The following is a 20,108-nucleotide window of genomic DNA, read 5'->3' as shown; positions in this document are numbered from 1 at the left end:
CCGAGCCCTTCCTCCTTCCGGGTCCCCAGGCACCTTGCGTGCCTCCCAAGCGCCCCCAACCAGCTTCTCTCGAAGGCTTCAGCTCTCGCTCTCCGTTTCGGGATGAGGGGCTGCCCTCTGAGGGCCCCCCAGTGCAGGGAGCTCCCTGCCGACACAACTAGCAACGGTCTCCAGGCAGGATCGGAGCTTGCGAGCCAAAGGGATTCCTGTTCTCTTTCAAGCTCTTGACTCCGTCTCTCTGACTGCCTTGTCCTTTTGCAGAAGATCCCCGTTCTCAATCGAGCTCAGATCATCGACGATGCCTTCAACCTGGCCAGGTGAGAATCCCTTTGTCTCCCCCTGTTGCTGGGGAGCAGAACTGCAACCAGATTGCCTTCCAGTCTACTGAAGCTCCGAGGATTTCCCTTCCTCACTCTGCCTAAGGACTTACAGATAGTCCTCCAGTTATGACCACAATTGGGACTGGAATCTTTGGTTGCTGAGTGAAGCAGTCATTAAATGAGATACCACATTACTACTTTGCTGCACAACCACAATCCTGGGACTCCCAACTTCCACCTGAGGGGAGCCACCCATTCCCCCAAAGCCAACCCCAGAAGTGAAAGCAGCCGGCCCCTGTTTTCCCAGCAGGGGATCCGGGTTCTGTTGGGCAGGCCCGGCTGGCAGGCATTCCTTGGGCCAGCTTGGCTCCCAGCTGGCATCCCGGAGGAGGCCGGGACTGAAGACTGGTGCACCCTGGGCAAATCCCTGGGCTGTGCTGAAATGCTGCCCCCAGAAGCTCCCACCCACCCAGGCCAAGTCCTGAGGCCGAGGCGGCCAGCCCCACAGCCAGCCCCTCTGCTGCTCTTTCAGAGCCAAGCACGTGGGCAGCGACCTGGCCCTGAGCACCACCCGCTACCTGAGCCGGGAGAGGGAGTACCTTCCTTGGGACACGGCCCTGGACAACCTGGACTACTTCCGCCTCATGTTTGACCGCAGCGAAGTCTACGGGCCGATGCAGGTGTGAGCTCCAGCCGGCCTCGGCCCTTCGGCTGCCCCCTTCCCTTCCAACAGAGGGGATCCCGGGTGGGGGTGAGGGGGCTGCTCTCCAGCTGCGTTCCGAGTCAGACCGTCCTCTTCCTCTTACAGAGCTACATCCGGAAGCAGGTCACTCCCTTGTTCGACCACTTTAGGGACGTCACCCGCAACTGGACCGAAATCCCAGACGGCTTGATGAACCAGTGGGTCTCCATGGATGAGGAGGGATTTGGGGGGGGGGGCTTGTCTGTGCATGGCAAGAGAAAGGGGGAGGAGTCCCTCCCCTTGAGTTCGTATCCCTGCCTTCTCTCCCTCTTTCAGGTATAACCAGATCCTGGCCATCAGCACTGCCTGCTCCAATGGCGTCTCCGAGTGCAACAAACTGGCCTCCTCCTGGTTTGAGGCCTGGAGAACCGACCCCACCGTCAACAGGCGAGAGAGGGCCTGGGCCTGGGGGCGAGGGGGCACCAGCAGGAGAGCGTAGCTGCTTTCTGGGCAGGCCACCATCTTCTCCCCTGCAAGTCTGGTCCCTCCTGCTCAGTGTTGGGGAGCAGGCAACGGCCTGGGCTTTCCCAACTCCACTCCCCTGGGCTGGACGAGGGGCCTCTGGCCACCTCTTCCCCTCAGGTGCTGGGCCAGAGCAGAGGCGCCCACCCTACTCTTCGGGCCTCACCTCTCTTCTCCCCTCGTGTCCTCTGCCTTCACCACGAGCCCCCAGGGACCCTCCCCCATTCAGCAGACGAAGGAGGGGGAAGGGCTCTCTGCTAAAGAAGGCAGCCCACTAAATGCAGGTGGGATTCCAGGTGGGCACCTTTCATGCCCCTCCTCGCAGCCCCACAGATATCCCTCCTCCCTCACAGAGGCCTAAGGAAAAGGGGTTCCTGCCCCCCCCCCGCTGCCCTGACAGGAACGAGGCAGGGGGTGGATGTCCTCCCATCATCCTGGGGCCGGAGGGTTTCTGAGAGGGCAGCGATGCCCCAGCATGGCAGCAACCCTCTGCGAAGGGGGCCAGGCATCCACTGCACTGCCATGGCTGCCCCCCAGCTCTCCCATCATCCCCCGATGCCCGCCTCCCTGGGGCTGCAAGGGGTTCCAGTCCAATGCCCTCCTCCCTCTTTCCCGCCCCCACAGCCCAGGCAGCCTGTGGTGGTGCCCCTTGGTGGGTGGGGAGGCTGCTTGGAGGGGCAGGAGGCAGGGCTGGAGGGGCCTTTCCACAGGGAGCCGTGCAGGAAAAGGTGCCAGGAGACGAGGTGGGTCGGGGTTTTCAGCCGGTTTTCCTGGGCCAGAGCGCAGCCCCCGCTCCGCATCTTTGGGGTTTGGCTCTTTCAGGGCTACTGCAGAGTCAGCCCCTCCCTGCCCCCCGCCCCCCCCGGAAAGTTTGTTCTCTTGGTAGCCAAAGAAAATGCCACTGAAATGCCATCACCAGGAAAGCATCACTCCGGCTGAGCTGAAGTTTTTTTTTAATTTCCAGGCTGGAGTGGATTTTGGGGGGGGGGCAGGAAGGCCCAGCAAATCCTCCCTCCCTCACCTGCCTTTGCCAGGAGGGCAAACTGGCCTTCAAAGGCATCGGCCACTGTGTTTTCTTGGGCAGGAGGACAAACACACACACACACACACACACACCCTGTCCAGCAAACTGCTTTTTGCAGTGCGGGGAGGGGGCGGTTCTGAGTAGGGCACGTTCAGCCTCTGGCACAGGTGCCTCCCTCCCTGCTGGCGGCCACCTGCTCTTTGGGACCAAAGGAACCCTCCTCAGTTGCAGCCCCCTTGGGGGCAGTTAGTGGCAGGGACCCTCCCACCCGGCCCATCGTTTTCCCCAGGCAGCCCTTCAGACGTGCTGGGCCTCCTTCCCAGTCAAACCCCTTCCCCGCCTGCCCCCGTCTCTCCCCTCTGCTCCTGCGCTGCCCGTGGGGCCTCTCAGTGACCGTCTCGCTTCCAGGATCCCGCCCAATCTGCGCTCCGCCATCTACTGCAGCGCCATCCGAACCGGCGACCAGGAGGCCTGGGACTTCGCCTGGAGCATGTTTCGCCAGGCCCAGGTGATCTCCGAGGCTGACCGGCTGCGCTCGGCCCTGACCTGCAGCCAGGTGCCCTGGATCCTTCAGAGGTGAGCCCATCTCGGCCAGGGCGGTGGGGGTGGCAGCCCACGGGGCTCCCTCCGACTTCCAGAGACGAGTGGGGGAGGCGGCCGGGATTTCTTTTAGCACCAGGGCGCAGTTCAGGCACCCCACAGACGACCCCTGACTCTCAAACCAGGGCAGGGGGGTGATTTCAGGAGAAGGGGAGGATTGGTCCAGTCTCCCTTGAGAGGTGGGCCTTTTCCATCTCGGGAGAGTTTTGGGGAAGAGGCCACCTCTCAGGGATGGTTTTCCTGCATCGGAAGATCCTTGTGGCCCCGTCCAACAATCGTACCCTTGCGTGAGAAGGAAGGAAGGCCAGGCTGTGGGTCTTGTGCAAAGGGGGGGCACATTCCTGGAGCCCCCGTTGATCCCTTGCAGGTACCTTCAGTACACCCTGAACTCCTCCCTGATCCGCCGCCAGGATGCCACGTCCACCATCAACAGCATTGCCAGCAACGTGGTGGGGCAGACCCTGACCTGGGATTTTGTGCGCATGAACTGGAGGACCCTCTTCCAGCAGTGAGTGTGCCCCCTCCTCCCCCAGGGCTGGGTGACTAGAGGCCAGCCACTCACCCGCCCCTCTCCCCTCCTAGATTTGGGGGAAGCTCCTTCTCCTTCTCCAGCCTCATCCAGTCGGTGACCAAGAGGTTTGCGTCTCCATTTGAACTTAAGCAGGTGAGGCTGCTTGGGGTACGGCGGGTGGGCTTATGCGGGAGCCTTGCAAAGAGCCACAGCCACCTTTTGGGGGCAGCCGAGTCCTCGTTTTATGGATCTGCCCAGTGAAGCAAAGCACTAGAGAACCAGGCCAAGGCATCTCCTAAAGGTGGCGCTGCCTCCCTGGCCGGCAACTGGAACGGCTCCGTTTACCTGGCCGGGGTTTTTCAAAATGGCTGCTGGGCGACCAGAAGTGCTTCATCCTGCCCCGTCCGAGGGCAGAAGGGAGAACGGGGTGAGGAGGTGGGGAGGCCCTTTGAACGCTTGGGTGGGGGAGGGGACCCAGATCTGATCCAGCCCCGGCAAGCAGGGATGGTTGGGGAAAATGCTCCTCCTTCTTCTTCTTCTTCCCGTCCTGACTGGCTGACAGCTGGAGCAGTTCAAGGCAGACAACGCGGATGTGGGCTTCGGCTCTGCCACCCGGGCGCTTGAGCAGGCCCTGGAGAGGACGAAGGCCAACATCAAGTGGGTGGACGAGAACAAGCCGCTCGTCCTTCGGTGGTTCCAGGACAACTCGTAGGGGGAACCAGCCGGTGCTGCTGCTGTGGGTCGGGGGTTCCGGCCAGAGGACCAGCAGCGCCTGGGATGTGGCACCTCAGGGACTCCCGAGGGCCGAGGAGCAGGAGGGCTGGGACTCTCTGAGGCCGCGGCAAGGCCCCTCTGTAACTCTGTGACCCCAACAGTGTAAATTAAAGAGTCTCTTGAATGGAGTGTGGAGGTGACTGCTGGAGAAGGGGGGAGATGGCATGGGCCCCGTGGGGGGTGACCGGGTGCCAGGCCTTGGCAGATTTTGTGATGGCGAACATCTTGATGCAGCGCTCTGTGTCTGCAGTGGGTATTAACAATGGAGCAAGGGCTGGCACAGGACTCCTGCACCAGCATCCTTTGGGCCACACGTCCTTGGCAAGGCTGCACAAGGAGCGCCTATCCCGACAGCCGGCTAGCCTCCATGTTCATGGGTTGAGCAGCTTTGGGGGTGGGGAGAGACTGGGAGGACTATAACAAATGGGGGGGCTGTAACAGAAGCCAGTTGAATTCAGAGGAGCTGATCCAGCAGGGAGGGGCTGAGGAAGGCCTGTCCTAGAGCAGTGGCCCTCCTGGTCCACCAGCGAAGGTGATAATGGGAGGAGAAAGGGTCTGAAAGAGGCTGAAGCGTAGGAGGGATGGCCAAGGGAATGGGAAACGCCCAGCCGATCGAACAGAAGGATTAGGCACGACGTCATAGGAGCCTTCCAGTACCTGAGGGGCTGTCACAGAGAAGGCCTTGGCTTATTCTCTCAAGCACCTGAAGGATGGAAGCCTAACGAAGGAAGGTCCTACCTGGAAATAAAGAGGCATTTCCTGACAGAGCGGACAAGGGAGCCCTGGAACAGCCGGCCATCGGCACTTACAGGTCTTCCATTGTGGGAAGTGTTCAAGAAAAGATTGGACCATCATTTCTCCAGGATGATATAAGGGCTCCTGCCTTGGCCGGAGAGTTGGACTAGATAGCCTCCTGAGGTCCCTTCCCAGAGCCCACCACCCGTCAGACCCAAAGCAGCCGCCTTCTGCTTCTCTCGTGTCTCCAAACATGTCTAGTTCTGACCAAGACCCCCAGGGTTGTTACGTTTACGAAGAAGAAGAGTGATCCTGGCTGTGGGGTTGACCCTCATCCCCTCATCGCCTTTGCTGCGCTTCTCTGCACTCGAGATGAAGAGTTTCAGACCCTTTATTTAATAGCCTGGTGGCCAACACTGAATGCAATCGGGCAGCCGGGGTCTCACCAAGGAAAGCCACCAAGAAGATTGGGGGCAGGAGGCTAAATCCTAGGATGAACCGTTGAGGGAGTTAGGTACGAGAAGGCGGGATAACGGTCTTCCCGTCACAGAGGAGCGGATTGGGGGCAGGACAAGGAGCGAGGGGACAGAGCCAACCGAGAAGGAATAAACTTCCCACAGGGAGATCAGCGCAATAGCTTTGCCTCCCAAAGTTGTGAGTGCTCCGTCACGGAAGGATTTCAGTAGACCAGACGACCCTTTGATTGGCATAAGGCGCCTACCTTAAGCAGGGGGATGGACTAGAAGACCTCTAAGGACCCTTCCAGCCCTACGGTTCTAAGTTGCTCTGCTGGGCTGGGAAGGTCAGTTTCTATTGGTCAATTCCTGTTTTATTGTCTCCAACTTGTTCCAAAGAACAAGCTGAAAAAGAGGAAGAATTTAGATTGAGATGAAGCTTGAGGGGGGGCAGGTGGTGGTGGAGATGCTGGAACAGCCCCCCGTGGGGACCTGGGAAACAGGGAACTACCTTAACTATGTGGGACATCAAGATGATTGCAGCACCTGAAGCCCCCCCAAAAAGGGAGGGGGCTCATCGCAGGGCCCGACCTGCTGGGGCCGCATCACTTGGCCGGGCTCCGGCTGCAGGCCAGGAGGGTCACCCTTTCTCGACCTGCATTGTAACGTTGCACCACCCAAGTCAGAACACACAACCACAACGGTTTCACTGTTCTTGCAAAAAGAACGCAAGGCTGCAGAGGCCGCTGGGGGGGGGGGGGGCTGGCTGAGCAGAAGGCCCACATTTCTGGAGTCTTTGGGAAGAAAAGGATGAAAGCTGGACTCCAGCAACGGGTCCCCATAGAAGAGTCTATTTTTATACAATATTATTTGTGGTAGATGCAAAGTTTGGTCTCCTGAAGCCAACATGTTCTTCCAGCGGAAGTTGCCTGCCCTTACATTTATCCTACTATTTGAATCTTTCTTCCGTGCCCAAAAGCACAGCCTGTTCAGGATCCCGCTTCCTCTCTCTCCATCTCACAAGCACAGACGTTAAAATGTCACAGCACAACCTTGCAGGAAAAACCGCAGCCTCGGCAGCCCCTTTATTAAGCAAGCTCACTCGGGCAGGGCAGAGCGGTGGCCAGCCCTGAGATGAGATCGGGTTGCTCCTGTTGACTCAGTGCCCGGCACGGCTGGAAGGGGGGAAGCGGCCGCCCCACGTGAGGAGGGGGAAGCCTCATGGCTGTCCTTGGCAGGCGCAACAGCAGCTGCTGCCCACAACGCAGCCACTTCATGCCACCCTTTTCCCTTCCTGTTTTGAACAACGTATGCGTTGCTCCATCACTAGTTAAAAAGCAATGAGAGAGAGAGAGAGAGAGGGAGAGGGAGAGAGAGAGAGAGAGAGGGAGGGAAGAAGGGAGGGAGGGAGGGAGAGAGAGAGAGCAGCCTTTGCTCTTGAGGCACCAGAAAAACAGCCCAATAGGACTTTTGCAAGCCAAGCTCCATTCCTCCCATCCGAGGGCCTGGGTGTACCTGAAACAGGAAGGCAGGTGTCTTGGCAGGTGGCAGGTAGGCCAGCTCCACAGCTGGCTTTATCCGTTGAATCTTGTCTCAATGCCACCCAGGTCAAGAGGACCTCTGGAAAAGCTTTAAACGTGTCAGGAGGTGACACAGAAATGTCAGCGTTACAAAGTAATGGAGAACCTGCCTCCTGGTGCTGGGGCAGCCATTTGTCCAGAATGGTAGGTGGGATTCCTGCCCCAGGAAGGAGGGTGGACTGCATCATCTCCAAGGTCCCTACCAATTCTCATCCCAAAGGAGCGTTTTTCAAAGGCAACTGGACCATGTTTTTCCTTGAAAGAAGAAAACACCCCAGTTGCCTTTTGAAAACGGCACCTGAGGCAACCATCACCTGGATGGCCGAGAATCTCCATAGACGCTGATTCCAATTCTGATCGTTCCCTGGGAGGCCGTCTCTCCACACATGCCCAGGGACCGCAGAGAGGTCAGCGGCCAGGCATGCGGAGCTGGAGGGCCAGAGGTGGGGGAAAGCAACCGGCCTTTGACCTGGGGCCTTCCGAGCTGCCTGTGCTCTGCACCGCCCCCGTCTTTTTCTTCCCCTTTCAGGCTCCTCAGGTCTGAGCAGGGGGGCTATCAGGGGTGCACGGCAGAGGGGACCAGGGACTCCGGAGTCAAGAGCCAGGCCTGCCAGGTGCCCCAAAGCACCTCTCTGCCTCTCCAGCAGATGCCGTGGCCGCCACTCTTCTGCAGGGCAGCTGGAGGCCCTGTAGCTCCTGGGGCCGGGCTCCCCTCCCGCCAAAGGCCTGAGGCTGCTCCAGCTGTTCCCTCTGCTGGGCCTCTGGCAGGCAGCCGGTTTCTCCCACGGGGTCCAGCAGCTCTGAGAGGGAGCAAGGGCAGGGCCAGAGTGCCAGCCTTCGCCTGGGCAGCCTAGAGTCCAGGCCCAGCAGCTGCCCTGTGGCAGATCCGCTTGGCCTGGCTGGGGTGGGTGGAGGCTGCAGCTGGGAGCTGCCAGGGGGGAGGGGGAGGAACCCAAAGCAGTCTTGCCCCACCCACGGAAGCTGGAAGTGCCTGATGGGAAGCAGCCCCAAGCAGGGCTGGGCACGGGGTCAAAGGCTCCCAGCCGAGGGCAGTGGGAAAGAGAGCCCCATTTGCAAAGGTGTGACTTTCGCCACTCGGAGCCTTAATTGTCGTCACTCCGGGCTTGGGAAGTGTGCAGGCAGCCATTCACACAGCCCTAGAGCTGCTAATGCTCTGGCTGGCCTTCCTGGGATCAGCTGCCCTGGAGCAGCCCCCCGAGTTGCCCCCCAGCCCCAGGCCAGGTGGACTAGGATGGATTCAGCAGCCCCCTCTCTTCTGCCCAGTAGCCAGAAATGCCGTGTGGGAAACTGAAGAAAGGCCCTGCTCAATGGAGACCCTCTGGGAGGGGCCTCTCTCCCCCTGCCCCCCCCCCCATCCTCCCAAGGCTCGGGAGCCTTTGCCCCTCCATTTGCCTGAGGGGGGGTCTTCTTGGTGCTGCCTTCCTGGGCCTTTATAGTTGGATCCTCCTGCAATTCATCCCCTTCCCCAATCAGCCCTTTTTTTCATTCACTGGCGGGGGGGCGTCTTTCATTAGCCACAGGCACCACTGGAGACCAGAACAGAGGGACTGAATTGTGGGGGGGTCATAATACTTTCTCCTTTCAGCTTGTCTGTTGCCTCTGCTTGGCCTCTCTTTCACCAAGAGCTTTTCTCCTTCATCTCTGTCCCTCCGGTGAGAAACGCCCCCCAATGTGTCCCAGGAGGTCAGTGGAAGCCCCACCAAGGTTTCCCGAGAGACCCAGGGATCCTGGCAGCCCCCCTTCTGCCTGCCTCCCCACTGGCCCCACAGCGCAGCCCCAGCTCCCCTCTCCCCTCCCCCGGCCCTCTCCTGCTGGTCTGGACTGTCAGCCGGGGCTCCCTGGGCAGGGTCTGCAGGTGGGCTCAGGGCTCCGGCCCTCCTGGCTCTCGCTGACTCTCAGCCTGGCGTTGGCTCTCCTCTTTCCCCAGAGTCCCCTGCCCTCTTCCTTGACCCGGCCAAGCTCCTCGGTGGGTTCCCTGCTCCAATTCCTTGACTGTGTCAGGCAGGCCCGCAGTCCAGGCAGCCTCCTCCGCCCAGAGGGCCTGTGCAAAGGGGGATCCCTGCCTTTCTCTGCTCCCCACGGAGGGAAAAAAGGGGGGCAGGGCACCCTCTGACTCCTCCTGCCCCCATCATCCCTCTGGCAACTCCCCTTCTCCGTTTGCTTCCTAATCCAGGGACAAGAGTGGCTTCCCCTTCTCTCCCCCAGAGCAGCCCCTCGGCCTCCGCGCTCCCTCCAAAGTCCATGGGGCAGAACGAGGTCCTCCAATCTTGCTCCCTGCCCTCCCTGGCAGGCCCAGGCCCCCTTCTGCCCTGAAGGAAGCTGGCACAGGCTGCCCCCCTGCTCTCCCTGCCCTTCCAGGCCCACCCCCAGGAAGGGACGCTGTGGCGAAGCACTTCTCACCGGCCCACCTCCACAGCCTGAAGGGCTCAATCGGTGGGAAGTGGCTGCCTGTCCCTTTCCCTCTCCTGGCAATGGCGGCTCTTCCCCAAGGCTGGGAAAGGTGGGGAGGGGCAGAGTTCCCAGGGCCGGGTGTAAAAGAGGCCCACCCTTGTCTAAACACGGAGCGCCTGGTGTGAAGACCTCATCCCAAGTCTGCAGCTCCTGGGACAGGCCAGGTGGGAAGGGAGGGCTGGCAGGTGGCGGCCGCCTCCAGGAGCCCCAAGGGCAGGCAAGTCCACCCGGGATTCTTCTGCGGAGGCTGCCTGCCATCCGCCCTCGCAGGAGCAAATCTCATCATCCCCCCTCAGGCAGGGCAGCCCCTTCAAAGCCCCTGAGCTGCGCCCCCCCACCCCACCCCGTGAGCCCAGCCTGGGGCGGGTGAGATTTCAAGGGGGCCTCTTCAGAGTCTCACACACTCAGCAGCAGCATCTGAAAGCGTCTGATCCCTCAGAGGAGACCCATGACTGACCACCCAACTCTCCAGAACTAGCTAAGAAGGTAGCAAATAGGGGGAGGCTTCCTCTTATCTAATGCACCAAGGAAGAGACCCGCCCATATTGGTTATTTTTACAACATATGTGTAGAAAACCTAGCACCCCCCTGCAGAAGCCTTTGAAAGTGGGGGAAACCCTTTTATAACAGACCTCTTTGCTTTGTCATTTCCAAACACTACAATCCTGTCTCCGGCGCTCCCTGTGACCCTCACCCTCCTCCTCTCCCTTGTTCTCACACAACAGCAGCAGGAAGACCTCCGGCCTCCCTTGGCCTTCAGGGCTCGGGGCCTTCCCTTGTCCTTGGCACAGAGCAAGTGGGGGGTGGGCTGTGCCAAGAGCCCCCCCAGCACAATGGCTGCTGCACTTTGTCTCAGGACCCGGCTGGGCTTCGTGGAGCAGCAGCAGCAGCAACAAGCCGGGGAGGAAAGTTTTGCACTCACTCCGGAGGGCCTGCCCGGCTCCTGGGCCCTCGGAGAGGCTCCGGCATGTGCTGGGAATCCGAGGGCGGCCCCTCCGTGGGGAGCTGCCAGGGCCCCGCAGGCAACGCTCCCCGGCCTGGGCAAGCGGGAGGGGGGGCAGCTGCCTCGGGGGGCCTCCCGCAGCCCCCGCCGCGCTTTCCCAGGGCCGGCCGCCCCCGCCGCGCTCCGAAGTGCGAAGCCCGGCCGAGGTGCCAACTTCACACCTGGGCGGCATAAAGCGCTGCCCGCGCGGCCCGTCCCTTCCGAGCGCCCCAGCCATGGCCCGCAGCACCCGCGCCGACTGCGCCTCTCCGGACCTCGGCCTGGCTTTCCTGCCCGGGCCCTCCGGCTGCCTGTGCCCGGGCTCCAGCAGCGCCTCGCCGGCCTCCTCCCCGGACTCGTGCGGCTCCTCGGCGGGCGGGCGGGCCTGGCGGGCGGGCGGGCGGGCGCGGCTGGGCGGCGGGCAGCGGCAGAGCGCCAGCCAGCGCGAGAAGCTCCGCATGAGGCGCCTGGCCCAGGCCCTGCACGCGCTGCGCCGCTACCTGCCCGCCTCGCTGGCGCCCGCCGGGCAGAGCCTGACCAAGATCGAGACGCTCCGCCTCGCCATCCGCTACATCGGCCACCTCTCCGAGCTGCTCGGGCAGGAGTCGCGCCCGCCGCCGCCGCCCCGCCTGCCCGCCCCGCCGCAGGCGGAGTCCTGGCGCGCCGCTCCCGCCTGCCCGAGCTGCGGACCCGGCGGCCGAGCCAGCGCGCCGCGCTCCTCCCGCCCGAGCCGCCCGTCGCGGCCCCGTCGCCCGCCTGCCAGGTAGGTCCCCGGCCCGCCCGCCCGCCCGCCCGTCCCTCCCGCGCGGGATGATGGCGCGGCGGGTGGCTCACCGGCTCCCGTCTCTCCCTGCAGAGTCTCCCCGACGAGCTGCTCTCCTTCCTGGAGGACTTCTTCCCGCTGGCGGCTCCCGGCCGGGACTGACCCAGCCCCGCTCGCCAGCAGCGGCAGCGGCAGCAGCAGCAGAAGAGGCGCCCCGCGCCCGCCGGACGGAGCGGCGCGCTCTCTGGGCCGGCTAGCAGCGGCTGGAAGCGGCCACCCGAGGGACCCCGCGCCCGAACGGCCTTCCGAGCAGGCGCCGAGCGGCCAACGGGAAGCGGCGGCTCCCTCGCCGGGCGAGGACCGAGAGCGGCCCCCGGCTGAGCGGGTTCCCGGACGCCCCTCCGGCCGTTGGGCGGCCGCGCGCCGGGAGGAGCAGGCGCCCCCTGGTGGCGGTTCCTGCCCCGCTTGCTCCGGCGCTTGCGCGGCTGCTCGTCCTTCTCCCGGAGCCTTCGGGACGCTTTGCGAGGCTTTGACGAGCCTGATGGTATTTATTATTGTTATTGTTGTTATGATGGAGACCAAGGGGGTGAAATAAATGCTTTTTAATACGTTGGAGCTGAATGTCGTGGTGTTTGCTGAGAAAACCTTTGACCCTCGAAAGCAAAGTCCAAAGTCCACCGTGGAAGAAGAAGGCGGGGGAGGGAGGGGGCGGAGGGGGGAGTCCCGTTCTCTGCCTTGGACCACAAACAGCCACGCAAAGGATTAGGAGTTGCTGGAGCCCCCCCATGGCTACCTGTCCAGGTTGCTGGGGTGGGCTGGGAGCACCTTCCCCATAGCAGCAGCAGCAGCAGCAGCAGCATCCCAGGGGACCTAGAAGCTGCTCCAAACTGACCCCCAACTCAGATCCCTCCCCCCTAAACACAGAGAAGAGAGGACCCCAAGCCCTGGGGGGACTCGGCCACCTTCCCCAGGCACCTCCAGGAAGAGGCTGCAGCCTCGCCATCCAACCCGCTGCCCCACGGCCATTCTCGGGGGCAGACCGCGTAACAACTCCTTTATTTAAATCCCTTGGATTCTGACCCTCCTGGGTCCAAAGACATTTTTGCCCCTGGGCCAGCTCTCTTTCGTGGAACAAGGGGCTTAGGGCCAGGTGTGAAGACCCCCCCTCCCCCAGCTCTGACAAGAGCCGCCTGGCTGCCTTCTGGGGTGGGGCTGAGCAGACGTGACCCTGGGCAGAATCCGAGGGACGTCTGTCTGTCCAAGGGCGTCTCTCAGAGTGACCAGCCCTGACTGTCGGCAGGCCCCCTCAGGCTGCTTTCCCAGGGCTGGTGAGGCAGAGAGGAGGCTGGTGAGGCAGAGAGGAGGTAGGCTGCTGAGACCCCGCGGAGGGCAGCGGAGGGAGGGGAGGGGGCTGCTGCTGGGGAGCGGCGCTGGCTCCAATGACCCGCCTTGCCTCCCTTCTCTCCCACCCAGGGAGGCAGATTCACCCCCCACCCCATGGAGTACAACAGGAGCGGGCTCTGGGGGAGGGGCTCCTCTTCCAAAGGCCCGGAGGAGCCGGTGGTGGTGCTGCCCGTTTTCTCGGCTGCCGCTCAGGTCCGGGTGGGGCTCACCCTGCTGCTGTGCGTGATCTCGGCCTCCTGCAACCTGGCCCTGCTGTGGAGCAGCTGGAGCAGCAGCAGGCCAGCAGCCAAGGGCTCCCACGCACGGCTGCTGCTCCTGCACCTGGCGGTGGCCGACCTGCTGGTGGCCTTGGTGGTGATGCCCCTGGACGCGGCCTGGAACATCACGCTGCAGTGGCAGGCTGGGGACGTGGCCTGCCGGCTTCTCATGTTCCTGAAGCTGCTGGCCATGTACGCCTCGGCCTTTGTCACCACTCTGATCAGCTTGGACTGCCAGGCGGTCATCTTGCAGCCCCTGGCCGCTGCCCGGGCCTGGCGCAGGAACCAGGTCTTGCTCTACGCGGCTTGGCTGATGAGCGCCAGCCTCTCCACTCCACAGGTACCCGACTCGGCTCGCCCTGGCAAGGAGGCTCCCCCTCCCTGGGCTAGGGGCCCGTGGCCTCGGGGGAGGGCTTGCACAGAATCAGGCTCTGCTCCAAACCCTTCTCTCCCCCCCCCCCAATTCCTGCCATTGGCCCTGCAGCTGTTCCTGTTCCACACGGTCACCATCCGCTCCCCCCAGAACTTCACCCAGTGCACCACCCAAGGCTCCTTCGCCCAGCACTGGCATGAGGTGGCCTACAACATGTTCGGCTTCCTGGGCCTTTTCCTGCTCCCGCTGCTGGTCATGAGTGCTTGCTACACCCGGGTCCTCTTGGAGATTTCACGGCACGTCAGCTCCTGCAACCGCTGTGAGTTTGGCCGGGGAGGGCACAGTGGGGCAGCACCTTTGCTTCCCTTCACCTGGGAGTTCACTCATGCCTTTCAAACTCGAATGGACTCCTTCTTCTGCAGATTTAGCCTAGGGCAGTGGGAGCTAGCCCTTTTGGGCCCCAGTGCCAAAAATTACGTGCATGCCAGCACCCAGAAGGCAATGCACACACCCACCACGCCCCCATGCATGCGTGCGCGATCCCCCCTGCCGCCCCCTTACCTGCACTGTGCAAGTGCACCTCCCAGATGATTTTCGGCCCGTTTGAGGTCTTTTTCAGCCTCCTAGAGGCTCCTCGAGGGAAGCCTCTGCAGCCTTTGGAGGCCGAAAAACGGGCCCGTTTTGTCACTTCTGGTATTTCCGGAAATACAGGAAGAAATGTCTGTTCATTACGGACAGGCACAAAACAAGCGTTTTAGGAGAAATCTGCATTAAGCAGTGAACGTACCAGACCCTGGGCGCAAGGAGAAGCTGAGGCTGACCCGGCTGCCTTCTCTCTTTCAGGGTCTGCCCAAGAGATGCCCCTGCGCCGCTCGCGCAACCCCATCCCCAGGGCGCGTCTCCGCCTGCTGCACCTCAGCCTGGCCATCGTCGGCTCCTTCGTGCTCTGCTGGACCCCTTACTACCTGCTGGGCCTGTGGTACTGGTTCTGGCCCGCGGGCATGGAGAGGGCAGTGAGCCCCTCGCTGGCACACATCCTCTTCCTCTTTGGCTTGCTCAACGCCTGCCTGGACCCCATCACCTACCGCCTCTTCGCTGGGGGCTGGCAGGGCGGGTGCTGCAGGGCAGCCGGGCGAGGGAAGCAGCCGCCCTCCCCCATCACTGGCTCCTTCCAGGGCTCCGTGTCCTCTGCTCGCCCCCAGAGAGAGGGCAGGCTGCTCCCCTCTGACACAGCAGAGGTGGCCCTGGGCCCGGGCTCAAGGCCCCTCCTGAGGACCTCTGCAGGCCCGACGGGCAGCCCTTGCCGCCAGCTGAGTGGGAAGGCTGTGAGGCCCAGGCTCCTTCAGAGCAGGGAGCGGCCGGCTCTCTCGCCTGGGCCAGAGGAGGAAGGGGCTCCGGCAGGGACCCCCCAGGCCCCCTTGTCGGGGAAGGAGCCTGGGTGGCCCTGAGTTGGGCTCCTTCTGAGGTGGCTGCGAGGGACATCCGGCTGTTCCCTCCTATCGCTTAAGCCATAATGGGCTCCTGGCACATCCGGTCCAGGCGTCTTTTTATGGCGCTGTGGCTTGTTCAAGAAATGGTGGCTCAACCCTCTCAGCCTCCTGCTCTCCTTGTGGAGCCCGAAGAGAGCCGCGATAAGGGGCCCGGCCCCGTTTTCTCTCCCATAGAAAGCTCACCGGGGGGCTTTGGAGGGGCTGAGTCTCCACTTTTTGGGGGGAAGGGGCACAGGTCAAAGACTGGCTGTTCTTTGGCAAGTGGGCAGCCAGGCGCCTCTCTCCATCCTGGGCTGAGCCAGGGGCTTTGGAGTGCTGGCTCTGACTTGCCCCTGATGGGGAGTGGCTGGTTGGCCAGTTCCTGCCCCCCGGGGGTGGGGGGATTCTCCCGGTTTTCCCCACAAGAAACGGCTGAGCTTAGCTGAGCACAACTGGCCCAGCGTCTCCCGGGGTCTCCATGGGCTTCAATCGAGGCCGCTTCGGTGCAAGGAGACCCGCTGGAACGATGGCACCCAAGGAGGCAGTTCGGAGAGCCGCCCCTGCTGGGGACTCTGCGCTGCCCCTAGTGGTCCCCAGGGGAAAATGGTCACGGGCTCAGAGGAAGCAGCTCTGCCCCCCCCGGTGGTCTTTGTCTGGGGGGGAGGCTCCAAGTGGGTGAGGCAGGGGGAGATCGGGGCCCCGTGGCTCTGGGGGAAGGGAGAGGACACTGGCAGACTGGCTGGCACTGGAAAACAGCCAGGGGAGTGACAGGGCTGTCGCCAGCCTCCACATTGGCACCGTCTGCCCTCGGAAGAGCAGATCCTGGCTGCTGTGCCAGGCAGACCAGGGCAGGAAGGCCAGGCTCTCCCGGGAGCAGCCACAGGGGAGACCCTGCACGGCTGGATGGGCTCCTCCCTCCCTCCCTGCCTCAAGGGGGTTCCTGGGGGGAGGGGACAACTCGCCACGGCCTTCCCACCGCGGGACAAGCCGCTGCAGGTCACTTTAACAATTCTGTTTCATTATTTAAAATAAATAAAAAATATTTTGATTTTTGCCATTCATGTTTCATTCTGTCCCTCATTTGCATCCTTTCTTTAATGATTCTATTTCACCATTACTTCAATATCAGCTTAACTCCTGTCCTGCAGCAAGGGGTGTCCGGGGCCCAATTGCCCGGGGTGAATGGCCATAGAGCCATTTCTTGACCGGGCTCCGGCCCTCTTTCCTGACCATTGCAGTGCTGGTGGCTCTTCCAGCTGACCTTGATAGGCTCAAGGTCCAGAGGGATCTGGACAGACTAAAACACTGGGCCCTCTCTAACAAAATGAAATTGAAATGAAATACAGAGAAAAGGAAAGTCCTACACTTAGGCAAGAAAAAACAAAAGGACACATATAAACTGGGTGAAACCAGGCTCAATAGCAGGAACTGGGAGAGGGATCTTGGAGTCTTAGTGGACAACCAGCTAAATAGGAGCCAGCCGTGTGCAGCAGCAGCCAAAAAAGCCAATGCAATCCTAAATTGCATGAACAGAGGGATACAATCGAGATCAAGGGAAGTACTAATACCACTCCATAAAGCCTTAGTAAGACCACACCTGGAGTCCTGCATCCAGTTTTGGCCACCACACTATAAAAAAGAGGTTGAGACTCTAGAAAGAGTGCAGAGAAGAGCAACCAGGATGATGAGGGGACTGGAGACTAAAACATGAAGAATGATTGCAGGAACTGGGCCTGGCTAGTCCAGGGAAGAGAAGGACCAGGGGAGACAGGATAGTGATCTTCCAATACTTGAGGGGCTGCCACAGAGAGGAGGAAGAGGTCAAGCTATTTCACAAAGCACCTGAAGGACAGGCAAGGAATAATGGATGGAAAGTGAACAAGGAGAGATTTAACCTGGAAATAAGGAGAAACTGACAGTGAAAACGATCAACCGATGGAACAGAAGTTGCTTTTGGAAGTTGTGGGAGCTTCATCCCTGGAGGCTTTCAAGAAGAGATTGGACTGCCCTCTGTCAGAAATGGTGTAGGGTCTCCTGCTTGGGTGGGGAGTTGGACTAGATGACCTACAAGGTCCCTTCCAACTCTGTTAATCTGTAAATCTGTAGTATATCTGGTAGCGTTGTGATAAAGCTCAACCATTTGGAGAACGATTCACATTGGAATGATTCCATCCCAGGGTCCTGAAAGAGCTGGCAGATGTGATCTCAGAACCACTGAACCAAATCTTTCAAAGATCCTGGAAAACCTTTTCCTGCCAGAGGGCTGGAAAAAAGCCCACCAGGCTCCAATCTTTAAAAAAAAAAAAGGGGGGGGGAGTAGATGCAGGAAATTTGAGAGCTGCTGGTGCAGCAGAGGGCGCTGCAGGAGAGGGAACGAGCGCAGGTGGGCTGCTCAACCTCCCAGCCAGGGGCTCCTGGGGGGCTCCAAGTGGCAGCTTTCAGCCCACTCCAACTTTCTGCTCTAACTGAATGTTGCACCATTGACAAGAAGCAACGGCCGGCCCACCTGGAACTGGGCCACACCTCAAAGGGTTGCTGGGAATTAGGACCGTCAAACCTCGGGGTGGGGGGAGAAAAACTGGGGCGTCTTCTCTGGCGAGCAAGGAACATCTCCACTGTCCTTCAGATAGTCTCCCAATGTCCTTTTTTTTCTTCTTCAATCACCTGATATACCTGCCCACATTCCATGCCCACCTATTTTCCTTGGAAAGTAGACTCTGTCCACTTTGCTGAGTGGATGGAGGGTGGGATTCATGGCCATGATTCTGGTCTTCCTATCTGGGGCTTTTAATTCTGCAGCCGGCAGCCAGCAGACGTAGCCTGCAGTACTGCACTCTAACAATTGCGCCACCGTGGCTCAATGCCTTGACCTTCTGTAACGTTTGTGAGAATACGTGCCACAGATAGAAGCAAGGTGTGCCCAGCTATTCAAAGTCTCGTGTCTACCAACAAGTGGACAATTGAGAGCAACTTCAACCAAATCTCTTCTGCAGCTGCTTCTGGCTCTCAGCCTCCCATTGGCAACTGGCTCCTTGGGCCTTAGCCAAGGAGAGGAACACTGAGGAAATCGGACAACTTGGTGATACACAATTATTAAAGCAATATTGTAAAATAAGCTAAGATACAACATAGCCCAAAAACGCTCACTATAACATTTGTCATAAAATAAGGGGTCAGTGTTGACAGCCGTCAGCCGAGAAGACTTCCCATCCTTCTGGCTTGGGGAGCTCATTCCTCATTTCAAGCACCCAGAAGAGCCCACCTCAGAGGCAACAGGGCAGGGAGGGTGGCAGGGAGGGTGGCAGGGAGGCTCGTCCGCCTCCAGCTGATGTGCTCCTGGAGCATCTCTCCCTCGGGGCCCAATATCTGCAGCCCGTTTTCTGGACATTTCAGGGTGGGAAGGAAGCTGCCCTCACCCCCACTGCAATGCCCCTAACCAGCACAAGTGGCCCAAAGTGCTTGGCTGAAGTTTGGCTGGTGAATTTCCGCAGCCCAATCGGGATGCTGGCGGGCTGCCTGGTCTGTTCCCAGGTTCTGGCCCTGGGCAAGGATGGGCACCTGACTCCTGCAGAAAGGACCGGTCCATTCAGCTGGTGGAGGGAACCGTCGGCGGTCCAGAGGTGAACGGACCGTTTCCATTTGAAGACTGTCGCCAGGTGCCTTGGATCCGAGGGAGCAGGAGCGACGCTTGGAGAAGGTCCTGAAATCTGGCCGGGCAGCAGTGCCGCTCAGGCCGGGGAGGCCGCTGCAATGCTCGGTGGGGCCTGAACAGCCCCGCCGCTTGCCCGAGCCCAGAAGCCCCCTCGGGCCTGGGAGAGGAAGAGGAGGGGAGGCCGGGAAGGAGGCGTCCCCTCCAAGGGAGCCGTGGCCGGTGGCCCCTCGGCCGCCCCCGGCAGGCCAGCGAGGCCGGGCAGGGGTCAGCCGCCTGGGCTCGGGGCTCCGCGGAGGGGCCCTCCCGGACGGCGGTTCCCCAGCGAGGAGAGGGCGGCCGGGCGGGGGGCCTCGGCGGCTCCGCGCTTTCCCGCCTTGAACTGAGCCGCCCTCGCAGGCTGACAAAACAGCCGCCGGGCACGGAGCGCTCGGCACGCAGAGGCCGGCGCCGGGCAGAGGGCCCGCGGGGCTTCCCCTCCGAAAGGGAGGCGGGCCCGGCCCTCCGCCTCCTCCCGCCCGGGGGCAGCTGCCGGCGCGCCCTTGGAGGAGGGGCCAGGCCAGGGGTCGGCTCCGGTCAGGGCAGCTGCTCGGCCGGCCGGCCGGCGAGGCCTTCTCCGCTGGAGGGGCCCGGCGGCGGCGGAGGGAGACCCAGGCCGAGCAGCCCCGCCACTCCCCGCCCCGACCCCGGACAGCTGCCTCCGCCGGAGCCCTCGAGCCGTTTCCCCGGAGGCCGGGCTGGACGGCGCCTCCCGCGGACGCTCCTTCCGCTGCGGCCCGGTGGGCTCCGACTTGCTTTCGAAGCCGGCTGGAGTGGCCTGCATGGAGGGAGGGGAGAAAAGGAGAAGGTCGCCTTCCATGTCTTCCTCCCCAGAGAAGCACAAGCGCCCTGGAAGCTGTGCGGGAGCCCCTCTTGCACCCCCCCCAGGCAGTCCGGATGAAGGACGTCGGGCGAAGGGGGGGAGTTTGCTTGGGGTTGATGCGCTTCCAACGTTTTAGCAAGTGGAGCTGAAGGCCAACGTGCCCCCCCCCCGCCCCAGGGAGCCCAGAAAAGCAGGGGGGGCAGTTAGGAGGGGGCCCAGCCCCCCTTGGCTGCCCAGGGACCCTCATGCAGAGCAAAAGGGCCACAGGCTCTTCCCACCTGCCTCCCCGTTTCCCAGGGCCCTCCCTGCTCCTTTCTGGGGGGGGGCTTCTCCCCCCCTCCCCTGCAAAAACCCATTTGGGCCTGCTGGCTGGGCCTCTTCCCAGGCTGGAGACGCTGTGGGCTCTGTGCTTCCCAGGAAGGGGAGGCCCTCCGGGACAGGACAATGCACTCAGCCCTCCCCCCTCCTGCCCAAGTCCCACTTGGTCCCCCTTGTCAGGCGCCAAATAGGTTGCCAGGTGCGGCATGGAGGTGCCCTTAGGGTGGAGTTGCTGCTCTCCTGGTGAACAGAGCCAACTCCACCCCTGGCCAAGCTGCCCTGGGCCCAAGCGGTTTGGCCAAGAGGTGCCACATGATCAGGCGGGCCAGAGGGCACGATCCAGTCTCACTTTCCCT

General features: G+C 61.7%; 3 protein-coding genes across 8 annotated transcripts in view; all 3 read left to right on the top strand.

Moving 5' to 3' along the window:
• The window catches only part of ANPEP (alanyl aminopeptidase, membrane), a 36,272-nt gene extending 31,715 nt beyond the window's left edge, over positions 1 to 4,557 (top strand). For 5 of the 6 annotated variants that reach the window (XM_087972974.1, XM_087972975.1, XM_087972978.1 and 2 more), the window contains exons 15-18: positions 262 to 317; positions 853 to 1,000; positions 1,129 to 1,220; positions 1,339 to 1,516. In XM_087972974.1, coding sequence (XP_087829100.1) covers positions 262 to 317; positions 853 to 1,000; positions 1,129 to 1,220; positions 1,339 to 1,501 — 459 coding nt within the window. In that variant the 3' untranslated portion in view covers positions 1,502 to 1,516. Of the gene's footprint in view, positions 1 to 261; positions 318 to 852; positions 1,001 to 1,128; positions 1,221 to 1,338; positions 1,517 to 2,956; positions 3,125 to 3,515; positions 3,657 to 3,730; positions 3,813 to 4,221 lie in introns of those variants that run through there. The other variant, XM_087972979.1, reaches the window with a different exon arrangement.
• Positions 4,558 to 10,617: 6,060 nt separating this feature from the next.
• Positions 10,618 to 12,467, top strand: LOC148129721 (uncharacterized). Its single transcript, XM_087972867.1, has 3 exons — positions 10,618 to 11,420; positions 11,514 to 11,964; positions 12,345 to 12,467. Exons 1-3 carry the CDS (start codon positions 10,894 to 10,896, stop codon positions 12,465 to 12,467), a joined length of 1,101 nt encoding a protein of 366 aa, XP_087828993.1. The 5' UTR covers positions 10,618 to 10,893.
• A 450-nt stretch (positions 12,468 to 12,917) lies between these two features.
• On the top strand, positions 12,918 to 15,072 carry LOC113423345 (gonadotropin-releasing hormone II receptor-like). Its single transcript, XM_026684691.2, has 3 exons — positions 12,918 to 13,421; positions 13,566 to 13,773; positions 14,298 to 15,072. Exons 1-3 carry the CDS (start codon positions 12,918 to 12,920, stop codon positions 14,900 to 14,902), a joined length of 1,317 nt encoding a protein of 438 aa, XP_026540476.2. The 3' UTR covers positions 14,903 to 15,072.
• The last annotated feature ends 5,036 nt before the right edge of the window (positions 15,073 to 20,108 follow it).

The sequence above is a fragment of the Notechis scutatus genome, chromosome 11, assembly GCF_049901735.1.
Source record: "Notechis scutatus isolate UNSWTSFEM ecotype Mainland chromosome 11, rNotScu1.2, whole genome shotgun sequence".
Classification (NCBI taxonomy): domain Eukaryota; kingdom Metazoa; phylum Chordata; class Lepidosauria; order Squamata; family Elapidae; genus Notechis; species Notechis scutatus.
Note: the sequence above shows the minus strand (reverse complement) of the source record. Positions and strands in the feature narration are given on the sequence as shown.